Consider the following 22,286-nt stretch of genomic DNA (forward strand, 5'->3'; position numbering starts at 1 on the left):
TTATTCATTACTGTGTCCTTTGTTGTCCATCTGTCCAAGTCCTCCATGTGTGTGACTGTCAGCTCACCAATCTGTGAGTATCCTCTCCTGGCCATGTTCTTGGCCCGGACCGCCTCTTTGATGCGGTCCACCTCCTGCTGGTAGCGCTTGCGGTCCCTCATGGAGGACTCCTTGGCCTCCTTCAGAGCGTTCTCCAGGGCTTTGACTCGCTCTGCGGTGGCACGGAGACGCTTCTCCAGCTTGGGCAGCTCGCAGCGAAGGTCTGCGTTGTCTCGGACCAGCTGAACAGAAAGGACAGCAAAGTATTTAAAATTGAGCGTACATTTCTGATTTTATGTACAGGAAGTCACACATATCTATAGTGTGTTATATTTACCTGCTTGTGGACCTTGGTGAGCTGTTCCAAGTTATTCTCCAGGAAGGAAATCTTCTGTTTCTGGGCAACGTTGCCAAGTCCCTCCTCGCAGTCGAGCTCTGCACTCTGAAAACAGAATACAGGTGAAAAGTTAAACTGCCATTTTCAGAAAAAAGGTTCTAAATAAGACCAAACAACAATGTGTGCACAAGTAAAGGAAAGCTGTTTCTCTACTGCAGACATACCTTCTTCACCCGTGTGTTGAGGTCCTGAACGAAGAGCTTACGCAGGTTGTGCAGAGTCTGCAGCTCTTTGGCCTGAGAGAACAAGAAATTAGACACGACAGACATTATCCTCTGATGATATTCTATATTTTAATTTAATGTGACATATCTTTGTTTCTAAATCCAAAAAAGAAAGTTTGAAGTTGTTTAGAAGATTTAAGGAAACCCTTTCATGTAAATGTGTGATGTGTGAGACTTTGTAGCTCACTAAGTTGACAGATAGTTCATAAGTTATAGGTTGAATCCTGATTCTGATGGCAAATTTTAAAGGTCAGTGTTTGAAGAATGAAATGACAAAAATGCATTTCCAATTGTCTTGGCCACTAGCTCAATTCTGTGGCTGGGTGTGTTAGGTGGCTACACTTAAATTTTAAGCTCATGGGTTCAATCCCATGGCTCCCAGTGAGTTTTAAGCCAGTCACACCACTGAAGACTGAATAGCTCTGATGAAAACCCTTGTGAGCCAGATGACCCTGTGGCTCACTGAGGTGGCCCACTTCACTCAAGTTTAAAGGTCATGGGTTCAATCCCAGCTCAGTCGGTGAATTTTGAAAGTCAGTCACACTGATGAAGATTGAAAACATCCAATGAAAACCCTGAAATATTGCTTGAATCCTGTGGCACACTTTGTTAAACAGCTCTGTTGATGTTTTAAGGTTGTGGGTTCAGTTCTTAGTGTGTCAATGAATTTCAGAAGCTGTTATCCAGAGAAAAGATTAACAAGCTCTGACGAAAAGTCTTACAAGCAGTAAGACTCTGTGGTTCACTGGGTTTGACCACTATGCTCAGGTTTTAAAGTTGTGGGTTCGATCCCCAGTCCCTCAGTGACTTTTGAAAGTCATCACTCAGAGGAGAGGTTGATAAGCGCTCAGAGAGAAGATGAACCAGAATCTTCAGGTCATGAGTCCTTTTCTTCGAACCAGCGACACTGTGATGTTTAATCAATTAAAATATGTTGGAGGAGACTTTGATACATGTCTGACAATAAATGATATTTAAGAGCACAAACGGTTGCACCTGTATCATCCATGAACAGGCAGGAGACAGACACACTGATGAAGACTGAAAAGCTCTGATGAACATGGTCTTGATGAAGACTTTGTGGCTCACTGTGTTAGGCAGCTTTCATTGAAGTTTTAAGGTTATGGGTTCAAATCCCCGGTCTCTTTAAGTCATCACCCAGAGGAAAGGTTAGAAAGTGCTCAGCAAAGAGCTCCAAGTGCAAAGGGGACGTGGTGGGGAACTGGTAGAGAGTTTTTTTAAAGTCAGACACACTCCTGAAGATTGAGGATCCAAGCAGCTCTGCCTTGAACCTTAAAACTTTTGAATAGCATATTTTAACAAAGTGAGCCACAAGGGTCAAACCTTTACCAAGTGCTTTACATCTTAAATACAGCTGCTAACTTTAAACGTTCATTGTTCAACTCAGGATTGAACCCACAACCTTAAAACTTCAGTGTTGCTGTCAAACACAGTGAGCTAAAGCTTCACACAGCTGATTGGCTCTGGGTCAAACCCACAACTTCAATCTTCAGTCAGAAAGTCACCACAAGGGTGGGTAACACCCCACTCCACGTAAAACTGCTTGAGTGCAGACACCTGGTTGAACAACCAGGACCAATTTGTCTGTAACACCGGGCAGCCTGGCTGTGAGGTGGTTTGCTTCAGTGAGGCCACATCACTGTCTCCTGCTTGTTTATGGACACTACAGGTGCAACTGTTTGTGCTCTCTAACAAAACATTTGAATTCATTTAGCATTACAATGTCAAAATCACCCTGTTCCAAGGATGATATTTTTAATTCTGCTGGGGTGGCGAAAGTTACATCAATGTACAGTGAAGATAAAGTTTTACACCGGTTGAAAAACATTTTCATTTCAGGTTTTCTATCTTCAGTCAGAAAGTTACCAAAAGGATGGGTAACACCTCACTACAGGTTAAACTGCTGGCTGTGTTGCTGGTCACCAGACTAGTGACACTGGGAGCTGCAGCCACCTCACAGCCAGGCTGCCCGGTGTTACGGACAAACTGGTCCTAGTGGTTCAACCAGGTGTCTGCACTGAAGCAGTTTTGCGTGGAGTGGGGTGTTACCCACCCTTGTGGTAGCTTTCTGACTGAAGATTGAAGTTGTGGGTTCAACCCATAGCCAAAAAGCTGTGTGAAGCTTTAGCTCACTGTGTTTGACAGCAACACTGAAGCTTTAAGGTTGTGGGTTCAATCCTGACTTGATCAATCAGTTTTTAAAGTTAGCAGCTGTATTTAAGATGTAAAACCCTTGGTAAAGGATTGACCCTTGAGGCTCACTGTGTTTAATTATGCTACTCAAAGGTTTTAAGGTTCAAGCCAGAGCTGCTTGGAGATTTATTGAAGCCAGTATCCTCAATGATGACTGTCACGGTCCAGTAGTTCAGTCTGTTTAGCATCTGTTTGAAGTTTAGGAAGTTGTGGGTTCAACCCTGAATTAGTTGGACTTTTTAAAAGTGAGACACAAGATACACCACTTAAGATTGAAATTGTTTAATGACATTACCCTGATACCATCTGAGCCTGTGGTGCACTGTGTGATAACTACCATTAAGGTTTTAAGGTGGCGAGATCAATCCTGATTCAATCAGTGAATTTTGAAAGTGAGCAGCCTCGATGAAGATTGAAAGTCTTTGGTGAAACCTCTTGTTAGCAGTTTCACTCTGTGGTTCAGAGTGTTAAACAGCTGCACTGTAGCTTTAAGATTGTGGGTTCAATTCAGAGAAGGGTCTCTCTTTAAAGTGAATTTTGTACACAAAGATTTAAATATTCTGTCAAAATGCTTTTTAGGTTCATGGTCCAGCAGTTCTCTAAAAAGAAATGGTGTGTTAACTTAAACTTGAAACTACAAACTACCTGATGAGCTTGTGTTCCTCTTCTGTTAGATTTGACAATGATGTCATGACATCCTGCTGGTCCACTAGCTTGACGTGTAGCGCTGCAGTGTGAAGGTTTTGCGGTTGTGGGTTCAAGTCTGTGTTTGTCAATGAATTTTGAAATTGAGTCACATGACTGATGGTTGAAAAGCCAACAAAAGCCCAAATTCAGAAAAAAGTTGTAGCTCACTGTGATGAACAGCTGTGAGGAAGTTTCAAGGTTGTTGTTTCAATCCCAACTCTCACTGAGGTTTTTTTAAGTAAGACACACAGCTGGAGGCTGAAAACCTCATGAAGACATGTTGAACATCTGACTGTGTAGCTCAATGTGTTAGACAACAGGTTCATGTTTTAGGGTCATGGGTTCGATCCCGCATCAGTCTGTGACTTTTGAATGACATCACTTGGTGGTGAGATTGAAAACCAATGACTAAAGGGTTCAACTGTGTGGTTCAGAGTATTAGACAGCTGGTTTGTGTTTTTAGGGTCGTGGGTTCGATCCCAGGTCAGTCTGGGACTTTTGAATGACGTCACTCAGAGGAGAGGTTGAAAAGCGCTCAGAGAAGAGGTGTGAGTGCGAAGGGGACCTGGTGGAGTGACGGCTTCGTCAACACAGATCTCAGATACGTCTGTGGACGTGAGGTGGCTGGTTCGATCCCTCTCCTTCACCAGTAACTGGAGCAAAAAAAACTGTGTCCCACATGGGTGGGTAAGGGGGGGGGCCTTGTCCTCCCCCGATGTTTCGCAGGTCTGTACACAGGGGGTTATGAAAGAGGAAGTCCCGTCCAGCTGAAGTTTTACTGATGCATGAAGGTGCGAACAAGTTTTTAAAAATGTTGGAAGTCTCTTGCCATCGCATGTTTGTTGCTTATTATGTTGTGTCATTATTAAGACACAAAACCACCGCCTTCCTATCGGGGTAAAATGCAAAATTCTCAAATGACACTCTCCATCCTCTTCCTTTCCTGTGGCACTTTAACTTCTCTGTGTACTTGTATTTGTGTGACACAGTCTATAGGGGGCAGTATCAACGCTCTTTGAGTCGATGTTAAAGACTCTGTTAACAAGAGTATATTGATCCTGCTGTGGGAATTGAACCCACAACTCTAGTATTGCAAAGAGACAAACACCTGTCACTCATCCTGCTGAGCTATCTCTCTGGAGGGAATCTGTGCTGCATATCTCAAATACATTTAACGCCCTTTATGTGCCACTTAACTAATGAAAACAGTTTGTGTCGTACTTTGGGGAGTTTCACTGGTGCTGTTGTGCACAGTCATGCGGGCTGCCACACTCAAAATTTGATTCAGGATTGAACCCACAGCCTTCAAAGTGCAGACTGACTGTGCAGCACTGTGAGCTATAGATTGACACTAACATAATGTTTTCATTTGATATTTTCAATCCTCAATGGTTTGACTGTATTGAACCAAGGTAGTCTGTATTTGATTGGAGCTGACTGTAGAAGCCAATGTTGAATACTTAGAGAAACCAAGAATATCAGCTGCCCGCAGCGGGATTTGAACCAACAATCAGAAGATCAACAGGTGTCAATGACCTGCAGCTTATTCTGCTGAGCTATCTCTTAAACTGAGCGATGCTATCCACATGTGAAAAATCTGTTTTGCTTCTTGATGTTACACTTAATATTACAAAAAGTTTGCTTTGGATAGACCGACTGTTCACACCTGCCCCATGAACACTGATTGTGCAGGAAGGGGGGTTGAGCCAGTGATCTTGTGATCATGAGCTCTTTCTGCTAACCTTCACGCTATTAAATCCCATCACCTTTCCCATGAAAAACACATTTTTCACACACTCAACATTTCATGAAAATAATTTACTTGTAACTGGGGGTGGCACAGCTTCTGTGTCATCCTTGGAACAGGGTGATTTTGACATTGTAATGCTAAATGAATTCAAATGTTTTGTTAGAGAGCACAAACAGTTGCACCTGCAGCGTCCATAAACAAGCAGGAGACAGTGATGTGGCCTCACTGAAGCAAACCAGCTCACAGCCAGGCTGCCGGGTGTTACGGACAAACTGGTCCTGGTTGTTCAATCAGGTGTCTGCACTCAAGCAGTTTTACGTGGAGTGGGGTGTTACCCACCCTTGTGGTAGCTTTCTGACTGAAGATTGAAGTTGTGGGTTTGACCGAGAGCCAATCAGCTGTGTGAAGCTTTAGCTCACTGTGTTTGACAGCAACACTGAAGCTTTAAGGTTGTGAGTTCAATCCTGACTTGATCAATCAGTTTTTAAAGTTAGAAGCTGTATTTAAGATGTAAAACACTTGGTAAAGGTTTAATCCTTGAGGCTCAATGTGTTTAATTATGCTACTCAAAGGTTTTAAGGTTCAAGCCAGAGCTGCTTGGAGATTTATTGCAGCCAATATCTTATATGATGACTGTCCTGGTCCAGTAGCTCAGTCTGTTTAGCAGCTGTTTAAATTTTAGGAAGTTTTGGGTTCAATACTGAATCAGTTGGACTTTTTAAAAGTGAGACACAAGATACACCACTTAATTGTTTAATGACATTACCCTAATACCATCTGAGCCTGTTGTGCAGTTAATGTTTTAAGGTTGTGAGTTCAATGCTGATTCAGTGAGTTTTGATTGAGCAGCCTTGATGAAGGTTGAAAGTCTTTGGTGAAACCTCTCGTTAGCAGCTTCACTCTGTGGCTCAGAGTGTTAAACAGCTGCACTGTAGCTTTAAGATTGTGGATTCAATTCACAGAAGGGTCTTTCTTTAAAGCAATTTTTTTTTTCCAAAGATTTAAATGCTCTGTCAAAATACTTTTTAGGTTCATGGTCCAGCAGTTCTCTAAAAAGAAATGGTGTGTCAACTTAAACTTGAAACTACAAACTACTTGATGAGCTTGTGTTCCTCTTCTGTTAGATTTGAAAATGATGTCATGACATCCTGCTGGTCCACTAGCTCCAGGTGTAGAGATGCAGTATGAAGGTTTTGCGGTTGTGGGTTCAAGTCTGTGTTTGTCAATGAATTTTGAAATTGAGTCACATGACTGATGGTTGAAACGCCAACAAAAGCCCAAATTCGGAAAAAAGTTGTAGCTCACTGTGATGAACAGCTGTGAGGAAGTTTCAAGGTTGTTGTTTCAATCCCAACTTTCACTGAGGTTTTTTAAGTAAGACACACAGCTGGAGGCTGAAAACCTCATGAAGACATGTTGAACATCTGACTGTGTAGCTCAATGTGTTAGACAACAGGTTCATGTTTTAGGGTCGTGGGTTTGATCCCGCATCAGTCTGTGACTTTTGAATGACATGACTTGGTGGTGAGATTGAAAACCAATGACTAAAGCTTCAGAAAGGGTTCAACTGTGTGGTTCAGAGTTTTAGACAGCAGGTTTGTGTTTTTAGGGTCGTGGGTTCGATCCCAGGTCAGTCTGGGACTTTTGAATGACATCACTCAGAGGAGAGGTTGAAAAGCGCTCAGAGAAGAGGTGTGAGTGCGAAGGGGACCTGGTGGAGTGACGGCTTCGTCAACACAGATCTCAGATACGTCTGCGGACGTGAGGTGGCTGGTTCGATCCCTCTCCTTCACCAGTAACTGGAGCAAAAAAAACTGTGTCCCACATGGGTGGGTAAGGGGGGGGGCCTTGTCCTCCCCCGATGTTTCGCAGGTCTGTACACAGGGGGTTATGAAAGAGGAAGTCCTGTCCAGCTGAAGTTTTACTGATGCATGAAGGTGCGAACAAGTTTTTAAAAATGTTGGAAGTCTCTTGCCATCGCATGTTTGTTGCTTATTATGTTGTGTCATTATTAATACACAAAACCACCGCCTTCCTATCGGGGTAAAATGCAAAATTCTCAAATGACACTCTCCATCCTCTTCCTTTCCTGTGGCACTTTAACTTCTCTGTGTACTTGTATTTGTGTGACACAGTCTATAGGGGGCAGTGTCAACGCTCTTTGAGTCGATGTTAAAGACTCTGTTAACAAGAGTATATTGATCCTGCTGTGGGAATTGAACCCACAACTCTAGCATTGCAAAGAGACAAACACCTGTCACTCATCCTGCTGAGCTATCTCTCTGGAGGGAATCTGTGCTGCATATCTCAAATACATTTAACGCCCTTTATGTGCCACTTAACTAATGAAAACAGTTTGTGTCGTACTTTGGGGAGTTTCACTGGTGCTGTTGTGCACAGTCATGCGGGCTGCCACACTCAAAATTTGATTCAGCATTGAACCCACAGCCTTCAAAGTGCAGACTCACTGTGCAGCACTGTGAGCTATAGATTGACACTAACATAATGTTTTCATTTGATATTTTCAATCCTCAATGGTTTGACTGGATTGAACCACAGTAGTCTGTATTTGATTGGAGCTGACTGTAGAAGCCAATGTTGAATACTTAGAGAAACCAAGAATATCAGCTGCCCGCAGCGGGATTTGAACCAACAATCAGAAGATCAACAGGTGTCAATGACCTGCAGCTTATTCTGCTGAGCTATCTCTTAAACTGAGCGATGCTATCTACATGTGAAAAATATGTTTTGCTTCTTGATGTTACATTTAATATTACAAAAAGTTTGCTTTTGGATAGACCGACTGTTCACACCTGCCCCATGAACACTGATTGTGCAGGAACGGGGCTTAAGCCAGTGATCTTGTGATCATGAGCTCTTTCTGCTAACCTTCACGCTATTAAATCCCATCACCTTTCTCATGAAAAACATATTTTGATTCCACTTAAGCCACATGGCAGGTTTGACTCACCACAGTCTCCTCCAGGCCCTTCAAGTCCTCCCTGGCCTGCTCGCTCTGTTCATTCAGCAGCCTGGTTGGAAAAAAACAGACATTTAGCTGCTCAAGCTGTTTTGCGTCAAGATAAATAAATTATCAGCCTGCGTTCACTGGTACCTACATGAGTTTTTGTAGCTTTGCATCCTTCTCTTGTTCTTCAGCCTTCAGTTTGTCGTAGTCTGACATGAGTCTCTCTTGCTCCAACAACAGACCCTGGTTTAGACTAGAAGAGAGAGAAGAACGTCTGATTACGACTTTAACCCCAAAATATTAATCATACACAACGTTTTTACATCTGTGTCATCAAACAATCATTGCTTCACTTAATCTTTTATGCCTTTTAAGCACTTCTGAGACTTTTCAGAAACTCTCAGTTTGAAAATCACTGAAGAAAACCGAAGCAGGAATTTTAAAGATATTTATTAAACTGATTTGTTTCCATTTTTGCTTCTTTTTATGATTCTTTTTTAGCATTTTTGCTGTTTTGGCTTTGATCTCGAAATAGGAAAATAAGAGCAGCAACAGAACTTGAACCTGATCACCAATCGTCGTTTTATCATCTGAACTCACTGAACTACAAACAGACATAGTGGAGCCTTTTCTCTGGCTATTAGCTTCCAAAGTGTGGTCAGGACTTTAAAGTCAAAGCAAGACTTGAACCCTAAAGTCCTGCATTTAGATTGAGCCTCTTGACCTACTGAGATGACTCCCGGAGAGAATTTAAAGTCTGTGTCTGGGTGATGTTGAATCTTTCCTTTGCCATATTGGCTTTGAACACCCAAGATTTGAACCTGACTTTGAACACACATGTTAAATGCTTTCATGCAGCAGCTTTATTCACTGAGCTGCTGAGCTTCTTCTTCTCCTCAGTAGTTCCTTTGAACATTTTCTCAAGTGGAAATGACGTCCGACCCTGAATCATGTGGAAGAAATCCTTTGAACTCAGCGGAGTCCTTGTGAAACCCAAGATAGAGCTGATGGATGACATTGGTTATTACCATTTTTTATGTTATTCTGCCAACACTACCGCATTTGCGAGAGAAAAAAAGTTCACGGGATGGGTTCGTGCTTTCAAGACTTTTTGAGAAATTTCATGCAAGACGGATCAAAATCTTGCACAACCCAAAACACAGGCAGCAAATATGGGGTTCAGCTACAATTAACATTCAGATACAACTAATTTGCAAGAGCTAATAATATGTTTTAGAGGAATATGTCCCACAGAAGTTGTATAAGGGGTCTAAGATGATGCACATGTAATCTAAGCATGTCTAATTCTGGTCAGCTCTCCACTAACGTACAGTGGCAGCCTACAGAAATGGTAATATTGAATGTATGTGCAAAATGTTCATGATTTTCTCACAATATCCACTCCTGGCAACTGAGGTATGATTGCTGTTTTATGGTAACGTTTAGGCGACTTTAAGTCACAAATCTTATGAACTTTTAGCACAAAAATACGCAACATTTTCACTAAAAAGCACCACAAAAACGCCAAGAACGCCAAAGAAATCTAAATCTAAAAGAAGTGTTTTTATAGAGCTGTTTGGTGAATCTGGAGCTGTTGTGCTTTTATATTACACTATAAATGTCATGTGTATATATTTCCTCACTCAGTGAGCTCGTCCAGCATCCTCTGCTTGTCTTCGATCTCGTCTCGGAGGCGGCTGAGCTGCTTCTGATGAGCCTCCCTGTGGTTCTCCAGCTGCTCCTCCAGAGACTTCTGGAGAATGGAGACGAATAACCACGTTAGAGACGTAAACATCCGTGTACATATCAAAATCAGCAGTGTACTCAAGTCACCTTAATGTCCTCGCCTCCGTCCAGTCTGCTGATGTCCTCCTTCTCCTTCTCTTCTCCTGACACCTCGTGTCTTTTCTCTGAGAACCAACAAAGAAGGAAAATTAGCTTCTTTTATCTAATTCAGTTATCTAACTCGATTATACTGTTTTTCCTGAGGTAAGATTATTCTAAGCCATAAGTTGGTAAACAAAGAATGATATATCAATAAAAAATACAATTTTTTTGAACTCCTGATAAAATTATCATTTCTAGACTAGTAAGCACAGATATGTTCTTATATTTAAAGAGATTTGGAGGATTTGGGGGTTTGTCATTTCATGTACTGACCCTGAGCGTGGAGTTTGGCGAGCTCCTCGGTCAGGGCGTCCTGACTTTCCTCCAGCTGTCTCTTCTTCTGCTCCATGTTCTGCATGTAATCAGTCAGAGATTTGATCTTCGCCTGGTGCTGAAAAACACCAGAAAAAGAAAAGTTCAGTCATTTATCCAGAGTGACTTTCAGTTAGTGTGACAGAAGAAATGTAGATCAGTCGAAATACATTTTTCACATGCAAAAAATGCATTTTTCTACATTCAGGGGTCTCCATTTTTGAGATTTTGTCTATTGAACACCACCCAAGAAGTTTAATATTTAAATTATTTATGACCTGCATAGTGCATACAGTATATAAACAATGAAGTTATATGTAAATAAATGAAAAATAACAGTGAAATTAATCTCTTAAACCTCTCTGATGTTTTAATGGATCTATTAGAAACTCTTGCTGTGAGGGAAAGCATTAGAAATTAATTTAAAATTCTAGTCAAGGTCCCAAAGTTTCCTCACATAGCAAGTATGATCAATTTGGGGGAAATGTAAAATCTGTAATGATGCACAAGGTCTCTTAAACTGTTACCTCAGAGGGACATCTTAAAAAGCAAACAGAAAATATAGATTTTTAAATTAAGGGGAAATTTGGACATTTAAGTAGATTAGTGGGGTTTAAACTTCATCATTTTAAAAACTCACCCTGAACTCTGAATTAGCAACTACGGCTCCCTGTAGGATGGAGGGAGGGAACACTGTTACCTAGGCAACAGTTACCTGGGAGATGAGCAGCTGACAGGAAGCCAGCTCCTTCTCATTGGCCTGGATCTTGCGGTGGGCGTCGGCCTGGGCACTCTCCAGCTGCTTGCTGCGGTTGACCAGAGACTTGACCTCCGACTTCATCTTGCTGATGTAGAGACGAGCGACCGTGAACTCCTCCTCCACCGCCGAGCCGTTCCCCTTCGTCTCCGAGGACTGAGGGCGAGGGAGAGGAGGGGGGAGGTTAGGGTGTGAGTGTGAGAGATGGAAGAGGTGTGTAAGAGTGTGTGTGTGTGTGTGTGTGTGTGTGTGTGCGTCCTCACCGTGGTGGCCTTGACATCGCTGGTCCCAATGAGGGCGCCGATGTCGCTGAGGTCACGCAGCAGCAGATTGAGGACCTCGGCGGCTCTCTTCCTCTGCAGACCATTCAGCTCCTGCAGCTGACCGAGCTCCCTCTGCACCGCCGACAGCAACGCCTGCCAACAACACAAACACACACACACAAAGCTGTCAAGGCCCCATGAAAAAGAAGTTAGAGCATCTTTAGCTTCTGTACTGTGATGTATTTCCCAGTGAAACCTAATATTTGAGCGGTGTACAGTTACAAGAGGGATTTAAATCAAATCCTTTGTATTTGATTAGCTAAAAAGTGGGCGTGGCTTAGAGTTTAGTGCAATATGATGCTGCAAAGACAAACAGAGCTACAGAGGACTGTTGGCTCCACACACACACACCTCCCTCACCTGTTGTTAGACCAGGAGGAGAACGAGGGAGAGATGATTTAGACATCAGCAGCCACATTGTTTAAGAAATGAAAACCACCGATCCAAACATACATCTCTTCCTATCTGTCTCCATATTTCTCTGTTAGTTACTACAACCCACAAACGGTGAAGTGTGGTTTTATTTGACCGGTGTGGCTACTCGCCCAAAGTCACATTTAATTGGATGAACTTTTGTCAGCACCCCTGAGAGCAGGATGAGTCATCAAACATTTGAAACCGTTTTACAGGAAGAGAAAAGACTGATATTGATGTTAAAATGCTCTGATACAGATTTCCTGACATATATTTGGCGTATAACAAGAGATAAATGAACAATTAACACAGTGACACAGGATTAAAACTGGGAAAATGTATTTTTCATTTCATGGGGCCTTTAGGTGAGTGGTCTCTCTATCCCGCATGGTGCCTTATAATAGAGGAAAGAGTGTAAATGATTGTAAATAATTTAAATTTAAACTTCAATTTTAAGATAAACTTTAACATATTGCTTAAATTAGCTTATTTTGCATGTTTAACAATCTTTTATTATTGATTTTTTTACATTATCTCACTTAAATAAACAGAGAAATGTGACACAGCCCTCCAATTTCCTTTATTTTCTTCTTTATCTAGTGTTACATACAAGGCAGAAAGTAAATAAAAGAGGAAAAAACATAAAAAAATGTTCAAATTATTGTGTCATTTTACAAGTTTCAAAATAAATTAAATGTTCATGGCCCTATTCTTCCAAAATAGTGATAGAGTTTCTACTGATGGCAGCTGTCAGCTTCTCGATGGATGATGGGAAATGTAGTCCTTGTTGCATTCATTTAAAATACCTTCAAACAACATGATAAAATCTGCGCCTCACTCACCGTCTTGTGCTGCAGCTCCTCCGTCAGCTGCAGGTTTGCTTGGTCTCGCTCCTCCACCTCTTGGCTCTTCTGGTCGTAGTTGACGGCCAGCTCCTCCAGAGCCTGCAGCACCTCCTTCACCTCCTCCTTGGCCAGCTCGTTCTCCGTCTGCAGCCGGCACAGCTCCTCCTGGATCTTCTCGTAGTCGCGCCGCGTCGATGCCAGCAGCTGAAAAGACCCACACAGAAACTGTGGATGTTCAAATATATACAGAATAGCACAAACATACACTCACAGACTTTTCAAAATCATTTTTTAAAACAGGGAGACAAACCTCTTCCTGGTCCAACATCTGCTCCTTCAGTTTCTCAGCAAGCTGACTGTGTTGGTTGATCTCATCGTCCTGTAGATAGATCAGTTTGACAGTAATGTCAAGTATTTGAAGGGCTTTTATCCACATGTATCCATCTTTTTTTAGATTTTGAGGCAGAGTTAAAGCTTATTTTTAGTGAAGTCACATTACTGCATTGTGTTTTTCTCTTGTTTGAATCTATTTTTAGGTTTATTACATAGTGTTGAATTATTTATAAACTACTTTTTCGGGTCTTTTCTGGCAAAAAAATACTCATCAGAAGGTTTTTAAGTTCTTCCACTTCTCTGTTTAGTGTGATCTGAGACATCATTCAATTTTCCGAGCAAAAGTTATGTAAAATATGTCATGCACAAAGCTCGAAAGGTCTGGAAATGAAAGAGAATCACTTGATAAAAGTCAGTTCTGACAGTGTAATGAGAGCACAGCATGCATTCAAACCCACAAAGAACATAAATTACAAGCAGTTTCATACAAAAGATAACACACAGTCACCTTGTCGTCCAGTTGTTTGTACAGGTTAGTGATGTCCTCCTCGAACTTGCTCCTCTCCTCGCCGGACACTGAGCTGCTTCCTCCGGCCGGCAGCAGGTTGTCGATGACGGGAGTGTTGTCATTGGGCTCCACGCTCTTCTGATCCTTAGAGCTCTGCTGCTCCTCCTCAGGAACGTTCTCGCCTGCAATGCACACTCATCTGTTAGATCTTTTACTCGTCCAACTGACCAAGAAGATGTTTATTACACAGTTTCATATCCTATAAAATTGTTCTTACGGGAAATTCATACAGTTTCTATTTAAGTAGGACAAGGCAAGTTTATTTACACATTAGCAGAAACCACAAATGTGTTGGATGGATGAAAAATGGAGAGAAAACATGATTATACATATATATATATAAGGTGGTTGAGAATGACCAAGCCAAGATCCTGTAGGACTTCCAAATCCAGACTGACAAACTGGTGATGGCTAACCAGTCAGACATCGTGTTGATTGACAAACAACAGAAGAAGGCGGTGGTGATAGACGTAGCGATCCCAAGCGACAGCAACATCAAGAAGAAGGAACACGAGAAGATCGAAAAATGCCAAGGGCTGAAAGCTAGAAGAGCTAGAAGAGATGTGGGGAGTAAAGGCAACAGTGGTGCCAGTGGTAATTGGAGCACTGGGGGCTGTGACCCACAAACTGGGAGAGAGGCTCCAGCAGATTCCAGGTACAACATCTGAGGTCTTTGTCCAGAAGAGCGCAGTCCTAGGAACAGCTAAGATACTGCGCAGAACCCTCAAACTCCCAGCAGGCCTCTGGTAGAGGACCCGAGCTTGAGGAAGACACACCACCAACCCCCCATGAGAGGGGGGTGAGAAGGGGATTTATATATATATATATATATATATATTTAGCCTGTAGATGATGCCAGAGGCCATTTTAGGACATTTAAGTCTCAGCAGCTTTCATCAGGCTAAACTGGCAGCCTCTTGTGTATTTAAGTGGCTATAATTGATGTTTTTATGATAAGGTATGAAATGGACAGTGTGTAATGCGTACTTTATTTTTTCACGGTCAGGACATGTCATGGTCACTGTTGAATATAACCACTTTTAAGGGATCCTAATCAAAAGATTTTGCTTTGCTTTGTGAGTTAAAAGCTAATATCAGCTCATATAATGTAGAGCTGCAACCTTCAGTCGACTGACAGAAAATGAATCGCCAAGTATTTACTATTATGTCCAAATACTCTGATTTCAGCTTCTCAAATGTGAATATTTTCTGGTTTATTTAGTCTTTTATGGCAGAAAACTTGTGGACTGTTGGTCGGGACAAAACAAGACATTTGTTTATGTCACCTTGGGCTGTTTTAGGAATCTGTTTTCACCATTTTGGTCAGTGAAAATGCAGAAAAACACATCATGTATCATATAGTATAGTGTATCAAATACATACTGAATGTATTTACAGTATATCATGACATTATATTGTCTATTGTCTAAGATTGTCTGCACAGCCTGTTAGCAGCAGTGCCACTTCAGTAGATAACAAATTGGTATTTTGATAATTATTGATTTTTTAATTGACGTTTGCTTCAGTTCCTAATGAGAGCCAACAGCAAATGAGAAGATGGAGACGGAGACTGAAAATGGAAAAAGGTGAAGCGCTGTGCTCATCCAAGAGTAAATGGCTCGGCACGGAGCCAGCGGCTGACTCATGCTTCAAAACACTGCATCAGCGTAATGTGTGTGTGTGCGAGTGTGTTTGTGTGTGTGCATCCCTGTTTGCACTACATTTAGGAGGCTGCAGCTGAGCTGATTTGTTGCTAAGGAGGGGGAGGGTTATCAGCATCCACAGGGGGATAAAAAAAACCAACAAAAAAACAAAGGCCAGAGAGAGAGAAAGGGAGAAGGAGTGGAGGGTAAAGAGACATTTAATAAAAGCCAGAGAGAGAGAGAGAGAGAGAGGGGGAGGGAGAGAGGGTTTCAGTGGTTACTATGCAACAGAGATGGAAAAAGGGCGAGGATGCTGTGGAGACACTGCAGTCTCAGAGGAGAGGAAGAAAGTAGAGCATAGAAACGAAAAAAAAAACAGGCGGTATATTATTCATTATTGTGTGTTTGAGTACAGTGTAAACATATAAAACATAAATAAACACTAATACAGGATTGATCAGATGTTAGTTGATGTTAAAGGTATAATTTTTGACCACATATTTGGATTTCTGGTCGTGTAGCTGCAGATTAGGCTCCATTTGTTTCATCTATATGATGTTATATATGTTTTGGTATCTTCTGATATATCAAAAACAGAGCTTATTAAAAATAGGACTGTAACTGATGATTATTCTCATTATTATTGGTTAATACATTATCTTTTGTATTAATCATTTCATCTATAAAATGTCAGAACATATTGAAAAGGTTTCCCACAAGTTCTTCAACAAGGAAACTTGCTTGATGAATGACTTTAACGGATAACTGATTACCAAAATTGTTGTCAATTATTTTCCTTACAGTCCACTAATTGATAAATAATACTTTCTGTAATGATTATGGACGTTTCTGTGTTTTTGTCTCACCGTTCCTCCAGCGGTTGAGTTCAGCCTCGAGCCTCTGAATGACGTTTTTCAGGCTCTTGTTCTTCTCCTTCTCCTTCTCATACTTCTTCTTCCACTCCTCGGCCGTCAGCTCCAGGTTCACCGACACCGTGTTCTTGATGGTCTTGGCTCTGACGAGACACAAACAGGACAGAGTGAAGTTAGTGCACAGATATTTTCATTGATTGTGCCTCACCGGGCTTCTTCTAAGGACTGCACGAGTGTTAATAGATGTGCTTAATTGACATCTCCCTCATTTACCTGTTAGTTTTGTTATGACTGTTAGATGGGACAACTTATACTTTATCATTCTTATCAATACATAGAGTCTGGGAAGAATAGCTCTGCACAACTTTAACATGAGCAGAAGTCTAGTTATCCAGAATAAACAAAAGCACCTGTAAATTTATATATATTTTTACTATTATACTACTCTAAAGCCAAAAAAAATCCTTATTTAAAAAGAGAAGACAAGTGTTTATAGACAGAAGTTTATACAATTCCCCTGGAAGACATTTTTAAAATTAATTGAAATTTTACATTTTTGATGTGATAAAACACCTGGTAGCCAAGATGCAATAAATATCACACAAAAAGCCAAAGTGTAGCCACAATTAATGCCATTTTTACAATCAAATTTGTAAATAAAATGCAAAATACTGGTGAAAATACTTAGTAAAATTAATTCTACACACTTCCAGATTAAGTCAACAATTAATTGTAGTTTTAAAAATGGAAATTGCTTCAAACATGCTGTAAATTTTGAGTGTAGTATTCATATAGTGAAGGGAATGCTTCACGTTGTTTTCAGTTTCTGCTGCAAAGTTATTTTTAAGAGATTTATAAAAAAAAACAGATTTAATCAACAATGAATTAAAATGTCTTGATATAAAACTGAGAGTCTGTGTTTTCAGGGTTGCAACAAAGCAGCAGTGAGGAGAAAAAAAGAGAATAAATTGTTGCATCTGTTAGTAAAATACCTTAAAAACACACACTGCTTTCACACTAGACCCTCCTGGTAAACTACCATGTAATTTAAATATGTTCCCTGTTTCTACAAGTCTGACATTTTGTTTTCTGCCAGAGCACATCCGCCCCTCCAGATCTTTCCTCTAATGGTGGAAATTTCATTTTAGATGGAAAATCTTCGTCATTTCCTCTCTGCCTCTCCTCAGCAGAGGGCAGATGGCTGCACACTAATCATTCATTAGTCGTCTCCCTGTCACTGCTGCTGCTGCTGCTGCTGCTGCTTTAATGGTTTATGACATAACCAGTTTGAATGGGCACTGTTTGTTCAAGACCATATGAAGTCAGATTTACAGATGGATTTCTCTTTTTGCAGACGGCTCGCAGACAAAATGTCATTAAGGAAATTGTTTTAAAATGTAAATATGTATTTTTATCTTGTATCCAGAAGTAAAAAAGCTCATATTTTACATTTTTTATGATATTTCTCCATCTGGATGTACAATAATACTTGTATAAAACTGCTATAATGTTGATTGTAGTGTTATAATGTTTAAATCACCTTTGCAAAAGAAACAACAGGTTGAGTGTTTGTGTGTTTGTGTATCTTTGTGCAACAAACAAACAAAAAAAGAAATAAGACTGAGGATACAGACTAGAAATTTTGCAGTTTTATGGATTTTTCTTAGTTTTTAAGGACAAAAACAGAGAAACTAAACTAACTAATACATCAAAACAAGATGTGGACAATTTAATCACAGGGATTCATAAATAGGAATAAAAACCAGATGCACAGTGGGAAACTCAGAGCCATCTGGTCACTAGTTTTCATCACCAACGTCACACAGAATAGTGATGAGTCACTGTTCACCTTCACACACACACTCAGACCTCTGTAGTGTTTTGCCTCCCTGCTGCTTTGGAGCAGTTGCAAGTGCCTCGTTCAACCTTTAGTAAAAATGGGACTTTGAGCCCATTACTCTAAAGTCATGAAATGTGAGAACAAAAAATGGAAATTCATGTTGATGTTAAAAATTTCTGTGTTTTCCCAATTTGAAACATCAAGGCAAGCAATTGAAACTCAAGGAAAAAGGAGAACACATTTCTATTAATTATATGGACACTGCTTATTTTCTTCGGTAGGACACTCATCATGTTGACAGCACACAACAAAAAGGCGTTCCAGGTACCTCTGTCCAAACATGAGTGTGGACTTGGTCTCAGCTTCGTTGTAGACGGACGGCGAGCAGCAGATGATGATGGTGGTGCGACAGTTTCCTCCCAGAGAGTCCTGCAGGATCCGAGTCATCTTGCTGTCTCGATACGGCACGTGGGTTTTCTGAAAAATAAACGTATCTCTGTCTTATGACAATAAACTGGTGGAAGTGTTTTTCTTATAATTGAAGCCACATTTCTTCAAATACAGGGAGGACAGAAGTGTTAACTCACTGTTCCCTCGGCCAGAGCTGAGATGACGTTTCCCAGCGCCGACAGAGACTTGTTGATGTTCTTCGCTTCATCCAGCACCGCTCCCTCTGCTCCTGTCTTACTGACCTGTTCAAACAGACAACATGTATATTGTAAATCAACATTAAGATTCATAAAACACAACACCTCGCATCTTCCTGATCTCACTCAGACCGACCTTCTCGCTGCCAGCCAAGTCGACCAGGTAGAGCTTCCCCGACAGCTTCTTCTCTGTTTCGATGTTTTCCTGCTTGATGTTGATGAGGAAGATGCTGTGGCTGCGAGAGCTGTGCTCATTCATGTCTGGAAGATGAAAAAGGTAATAATTAAAGCAATTTCAGCAAGTTCATTCTGTTAATTCAGAGCTCAGTGGTGCAATTTTCAGGTACTTTACTTTAGTATTTCCATTTAATGCTGCTTTAAACTTCTACTTCACAACATTTCAAGGGGAAATATTGCATCTCTACTACATTTATTTGACAACTTTAGTTACTCTTGCAGATTAATTTTACATAAAAAAGCAGCTTGCTTGATTTCAGTGGCAGTTTTGTTGTACTGGTACTTAAACTTTATTAAAGGATCTTATACTGTATACTGTGTGTTGCTTAGTAATGCTGAAAAACTCCCATAAAAAACAAAAATACAAACAATAAATATAAAAACTAGGTTAGAAATGGAGAGAAAGATGTCATTGGTTGATGTTAAAATACACATTTAAAGATACGCACTAGTCACTGCAACGTGCCGGTTGGCTTTGCCCTCGTCGATGACATCCATCACCTCCTCGGGACTGGACACAAAACGCTCGGTGCAACCCTGAGAGAGAAAGAGAAAGATCCACAATTGTATCAAGACCATTTATATTGGTGTTTAAGTGGAATAATGGCACTTAAAGTGAGACTATTTAACTTTTACGGAACAGGATGAAAGTTACAGGCTAAGGAAGCAATAGTCATTAGCTTCAGCCACCAGAGGCTACTGGTCATATCAGACCAAGTAATGCTGTAGCAACAACACCCCCGAGTGTGTTAAAATGAGGAAGGATGCAACTCAGGATGCTGACGTCTTGATTCCAGTAATGTGTTATTGCTTTCACTGGTATTCCTGCAGGACATATTTAAGATCTGATCTGTCGTTAGTCGTCTTCATTAACTTTTATGTCAAAAAGAATAGAAAGTTACTACCTTATAATGTTCCTGAATCATACATCTGAGCTTAATCACACAAGTAAACCTCACAGAAAAGAGTTTGAGGAGATCAAAGATAAAATGGATGTAATGTTGTCGATGCAGGTTTACCAACCTTGACGTAGGGCACTCTGTGTTTGTCTTCATGCACAGCGAGGTTCGTCTTTGACACTTGAAGCAGAAAAAGATAAACAACATGCCATAAAATTCTCCAATAATTCATCTTAAATGTTGTAGACCTGAGATGTACAGTACAGTCTTACTTACCGTCCAGCAGGTCTCTGATCTTGTCCAGGTAGATCTCGAAATAGGAGACCTGCACATAGAAACTCCAAACTTTTAACATCAATTCATTGAAAAAAAACAAAACTTTTCAAGTCTCAATATTGTGTCAAGTATAACAAACATTGAGAAAAACAGTACATATGTAGAATGCAGTGCAAATACTTGAACAATGCAGCAGAAAAAGACTTAACTGATATCAAAAGAAAACAAAAATAGATTAAAAAAAACATACACGTTGGCCACAAAATAAAAACTGAAGACAAGTACAAAAGCTGTTACTCCAGAATAGCAGCAAACAAAAACCAGTCAGCATGTGCAAAAAAAGGTCCCAACATTTTATTAAATTTGGAAAGCGAACCATTTATAGTACACCTATTTTTATGTCCTTGATCTACGAGGAATGAGAGGGAGGTGCAGGTGATTTCCACCGCAGTAAAATTAGACATCTAGCTAATAAGGTAACTTCTAGCTAAATAAGGTGTGTAGGGAAGGGCATGACTGAAAGATATGGATGTGGGTAGCAGGGGTCAACCTCATTATAAACCCTAGAAAGCCTGACTTTAGTGAGTACGGTGAAGGATTTTGCATTGGGTCAGATCATATCTAGCACAAATAGGAAGACTTTCAATGTGAATTACATTTTTATGTTTTATATGCACGCAGTAATGTAGCAGCAAAATCCAAACAATCCAAAATCTTTTAAAGTTATAGTTTGTTGGACAGATCGCTTTCGATGCAAGAGACAATTGATTCAATCTTGAATCAAATGATGATCTTTATTACAGATGCAGCAGTTTTTTTTCATGCAGATGTTTGTGCTTTGTTTTTTTACCTTGATGTGAAACTCGAGGTTCTCGTCCATGGAGTAGATGTGGTCAAAGATGTCGTGGGCGATGCGAGGGATGATTCCCATCAGCTGCGGGTCGTGCAGTTTGCCCTGAAACACAGCAACAGATGTTAATGTTGTAATGCATGACGGTAACTCTCCGCATTCGTGTAATGTTACAGCTGTTAAAAATACATGAGTCATTGTCAGAATATGTCTAACTTTGAGGGGGGATTAAAAAGGGGAACATCAGGGTTCAATGGTGGAATTGAGACTTAATGTAAAGACTGCGCGGCAGAGGTTTCTCATCACAGACTTAGATCAGATCAGAGAATTAAAAAGAGGCTTTCGGCTGCTGTCTTGGTGGATTAGCGCTGAAGTCATTTGCACTTGTGATGAATGATGCTGAATGATGATCTCCTCTGAGTGCTATCGGGAAGTTTGTCTGCACAGTTTTTGTTCTGCTTTTTGCTGAATCAGATAAGAAAAAAAAAACAAAAATCTGCCTCAAACTGCCTTCAAAACACAATGAATTTGCTCCAGGAACTGAACTTGTGATGTTCCTAAAACCCTCCCATCAGGCTTTGATTCCTTGAATTTCATCCAGCGTTCGAGCCCAGTGGATTTAGTGTTTGGAGTAAGTCTGTTACACAATGCCTGCTGTGCTCTAATCCTCTTACTATAGATAGAATTATAGATGGATAGATATAGAAGTTCAAAATGAAGGTCATTACCGGCCTTTACACAATGGCTCGGACTCTGGGAATTGATTATGGTAGCGGACTGATCAACAGACAGTAAAAATCAAAGTAAAGCTGTTCTATGAGTAATTCCAGTAAGTTTTAGGGATAAACCACACACCTCCATGGTGTGTGTCTTCCCAGAGGACGTCTGTCCGTAGGCGAAGATGGTCCCATTGTAACCACCCAACACATCTGGAGAAACGGGAGGACACAAATATGGAAGAAAGGAAAACACTTTAATAGTCAATTAATCAATTAGTCGAAGCAAATCATTGTTTCAGTCATATTTAAAGCAAAAATTTTGGTGGTTCAGCTTCTCAAATATGAAATTTTAATGCTTTTCTTTGTCATACATGACAGCAAAGTGAATATTTTTGGAGTTTTGGACTGTTGGTCAGACAAAACAAAACATCTGAAAGCGTCATTTTTAACTCTGGCAAATTGTAACGGTCATTTTTGAGGAATCGGTAATGAATGTAATCCTGAGTTGCAGCCCTAAATATTATACAGTATCATGGATTTCTGTATAGTATTTTTTTATGCCTGTGAATAAATAAAATTACCGAC

General features: G+C 40.6%; 1 protein-coding gene across 1 annotated transcript in view; it reads right to left on the bottom strand.

Annotated features, from left to right (window-relative positions):
- LOC137176752 (kinesin heavy chain-like) overlaps positions 1 to 22,286 on the bottom strand; it is a 30,987-nt gene that overhangs the window by 2,481 nt on the left and 6,220 nt on the right. The window contains exons 3-24 of the mRNA XM_067582654.1: positions 21,838 to 21,911; positions 20,983 to 21,087; positions 20,133 to 20,181; positions 19,981 to 20,036; positions 19,407 to 19,494; positions 18,857 to 18,981; positions 18,661 to 18,765; positions 18,402 to 18,550; positions 16,228 to 16,376; positions 13,659 to 13,840; positions 13,128 to 13,196; positions 12,815 to 13,021; positions 11,499 to 11,651; positions 11,194 to 11,391; positions 10,440 to 10,557; positions 10,113 to 10,189; positions 9,923 to 10,032; positions 8,431 to 8,532; positions 8,283 to 8,343; positions 601 to 672; positions 377 to 481; positions 68 to 281 (exon numbers count right to left, since the gene is read on the bottom strand). Coding sequence (XP_067438755.1) covers positions 68 to 281; positions 377 to 481; positions 601 to 672; positions 8,283 to 8,343; positions 8,431 to 8,532; positions 9,923 to 10,032; positions 10,113 to 10,189; positions 10,440 to 10,557; positions 11,194 to 11,391; positions 11,499 to 11,651; positions 12,815 to 13,021; positions 13,128 to 13,196; positions 13,659 to 13,840; positions 16,228 to 16,376; positions 18,402 to 18,550; positions 18,661 to 18,765; positions 18,857 to 18,981; positions 19,407 to 19,494; positions 19,981 to 20,036; positions 20,133 to 20,181; positions 20,983 to 21,087; positions 21,838 to 21,911 — 2,568 coding nt within the window. The remainder of the gene's footprint in view (positions 1 to 67; positions 282 to 376; positions 482 to 600; positions 673 to 8,282; positions 8,344 to 8,430; positions 8,533 to 9,922; positions 10,033 to 10,112; positions 10,190 to 10,439; positions 10,558 to 11,193; positions 11,392 to 11,498; positions 11,652 to 12,814; positions 13,022 to 13,127; positions 13,197 to 13,658; positions 13,841 to 16,227; positions 16,377 to 18,401; positions 18,551 to 18,660; positions 18,766 to 18,856; positions 18,982 to 19,406; positions 19,495 to 19,980; positions 20,037 to 20,132; positions 20,182 to 20,982; positions 21,088 to 21,837; positions 21,912 to 22,286) is intronic.

This window comes from Thunnus thynnus, chromosome 24 (assembly GCF_963924715.1).
Source record: "Thunnus thynnus chromosome 24, fThuThy2.1, whole genome shotgun sequence".
NCBI lineage: Eukaryota > Metazoa > Chordata > Actinopteri > Scombriformes > Scombridae > Thunnus > Thunnus thynnus.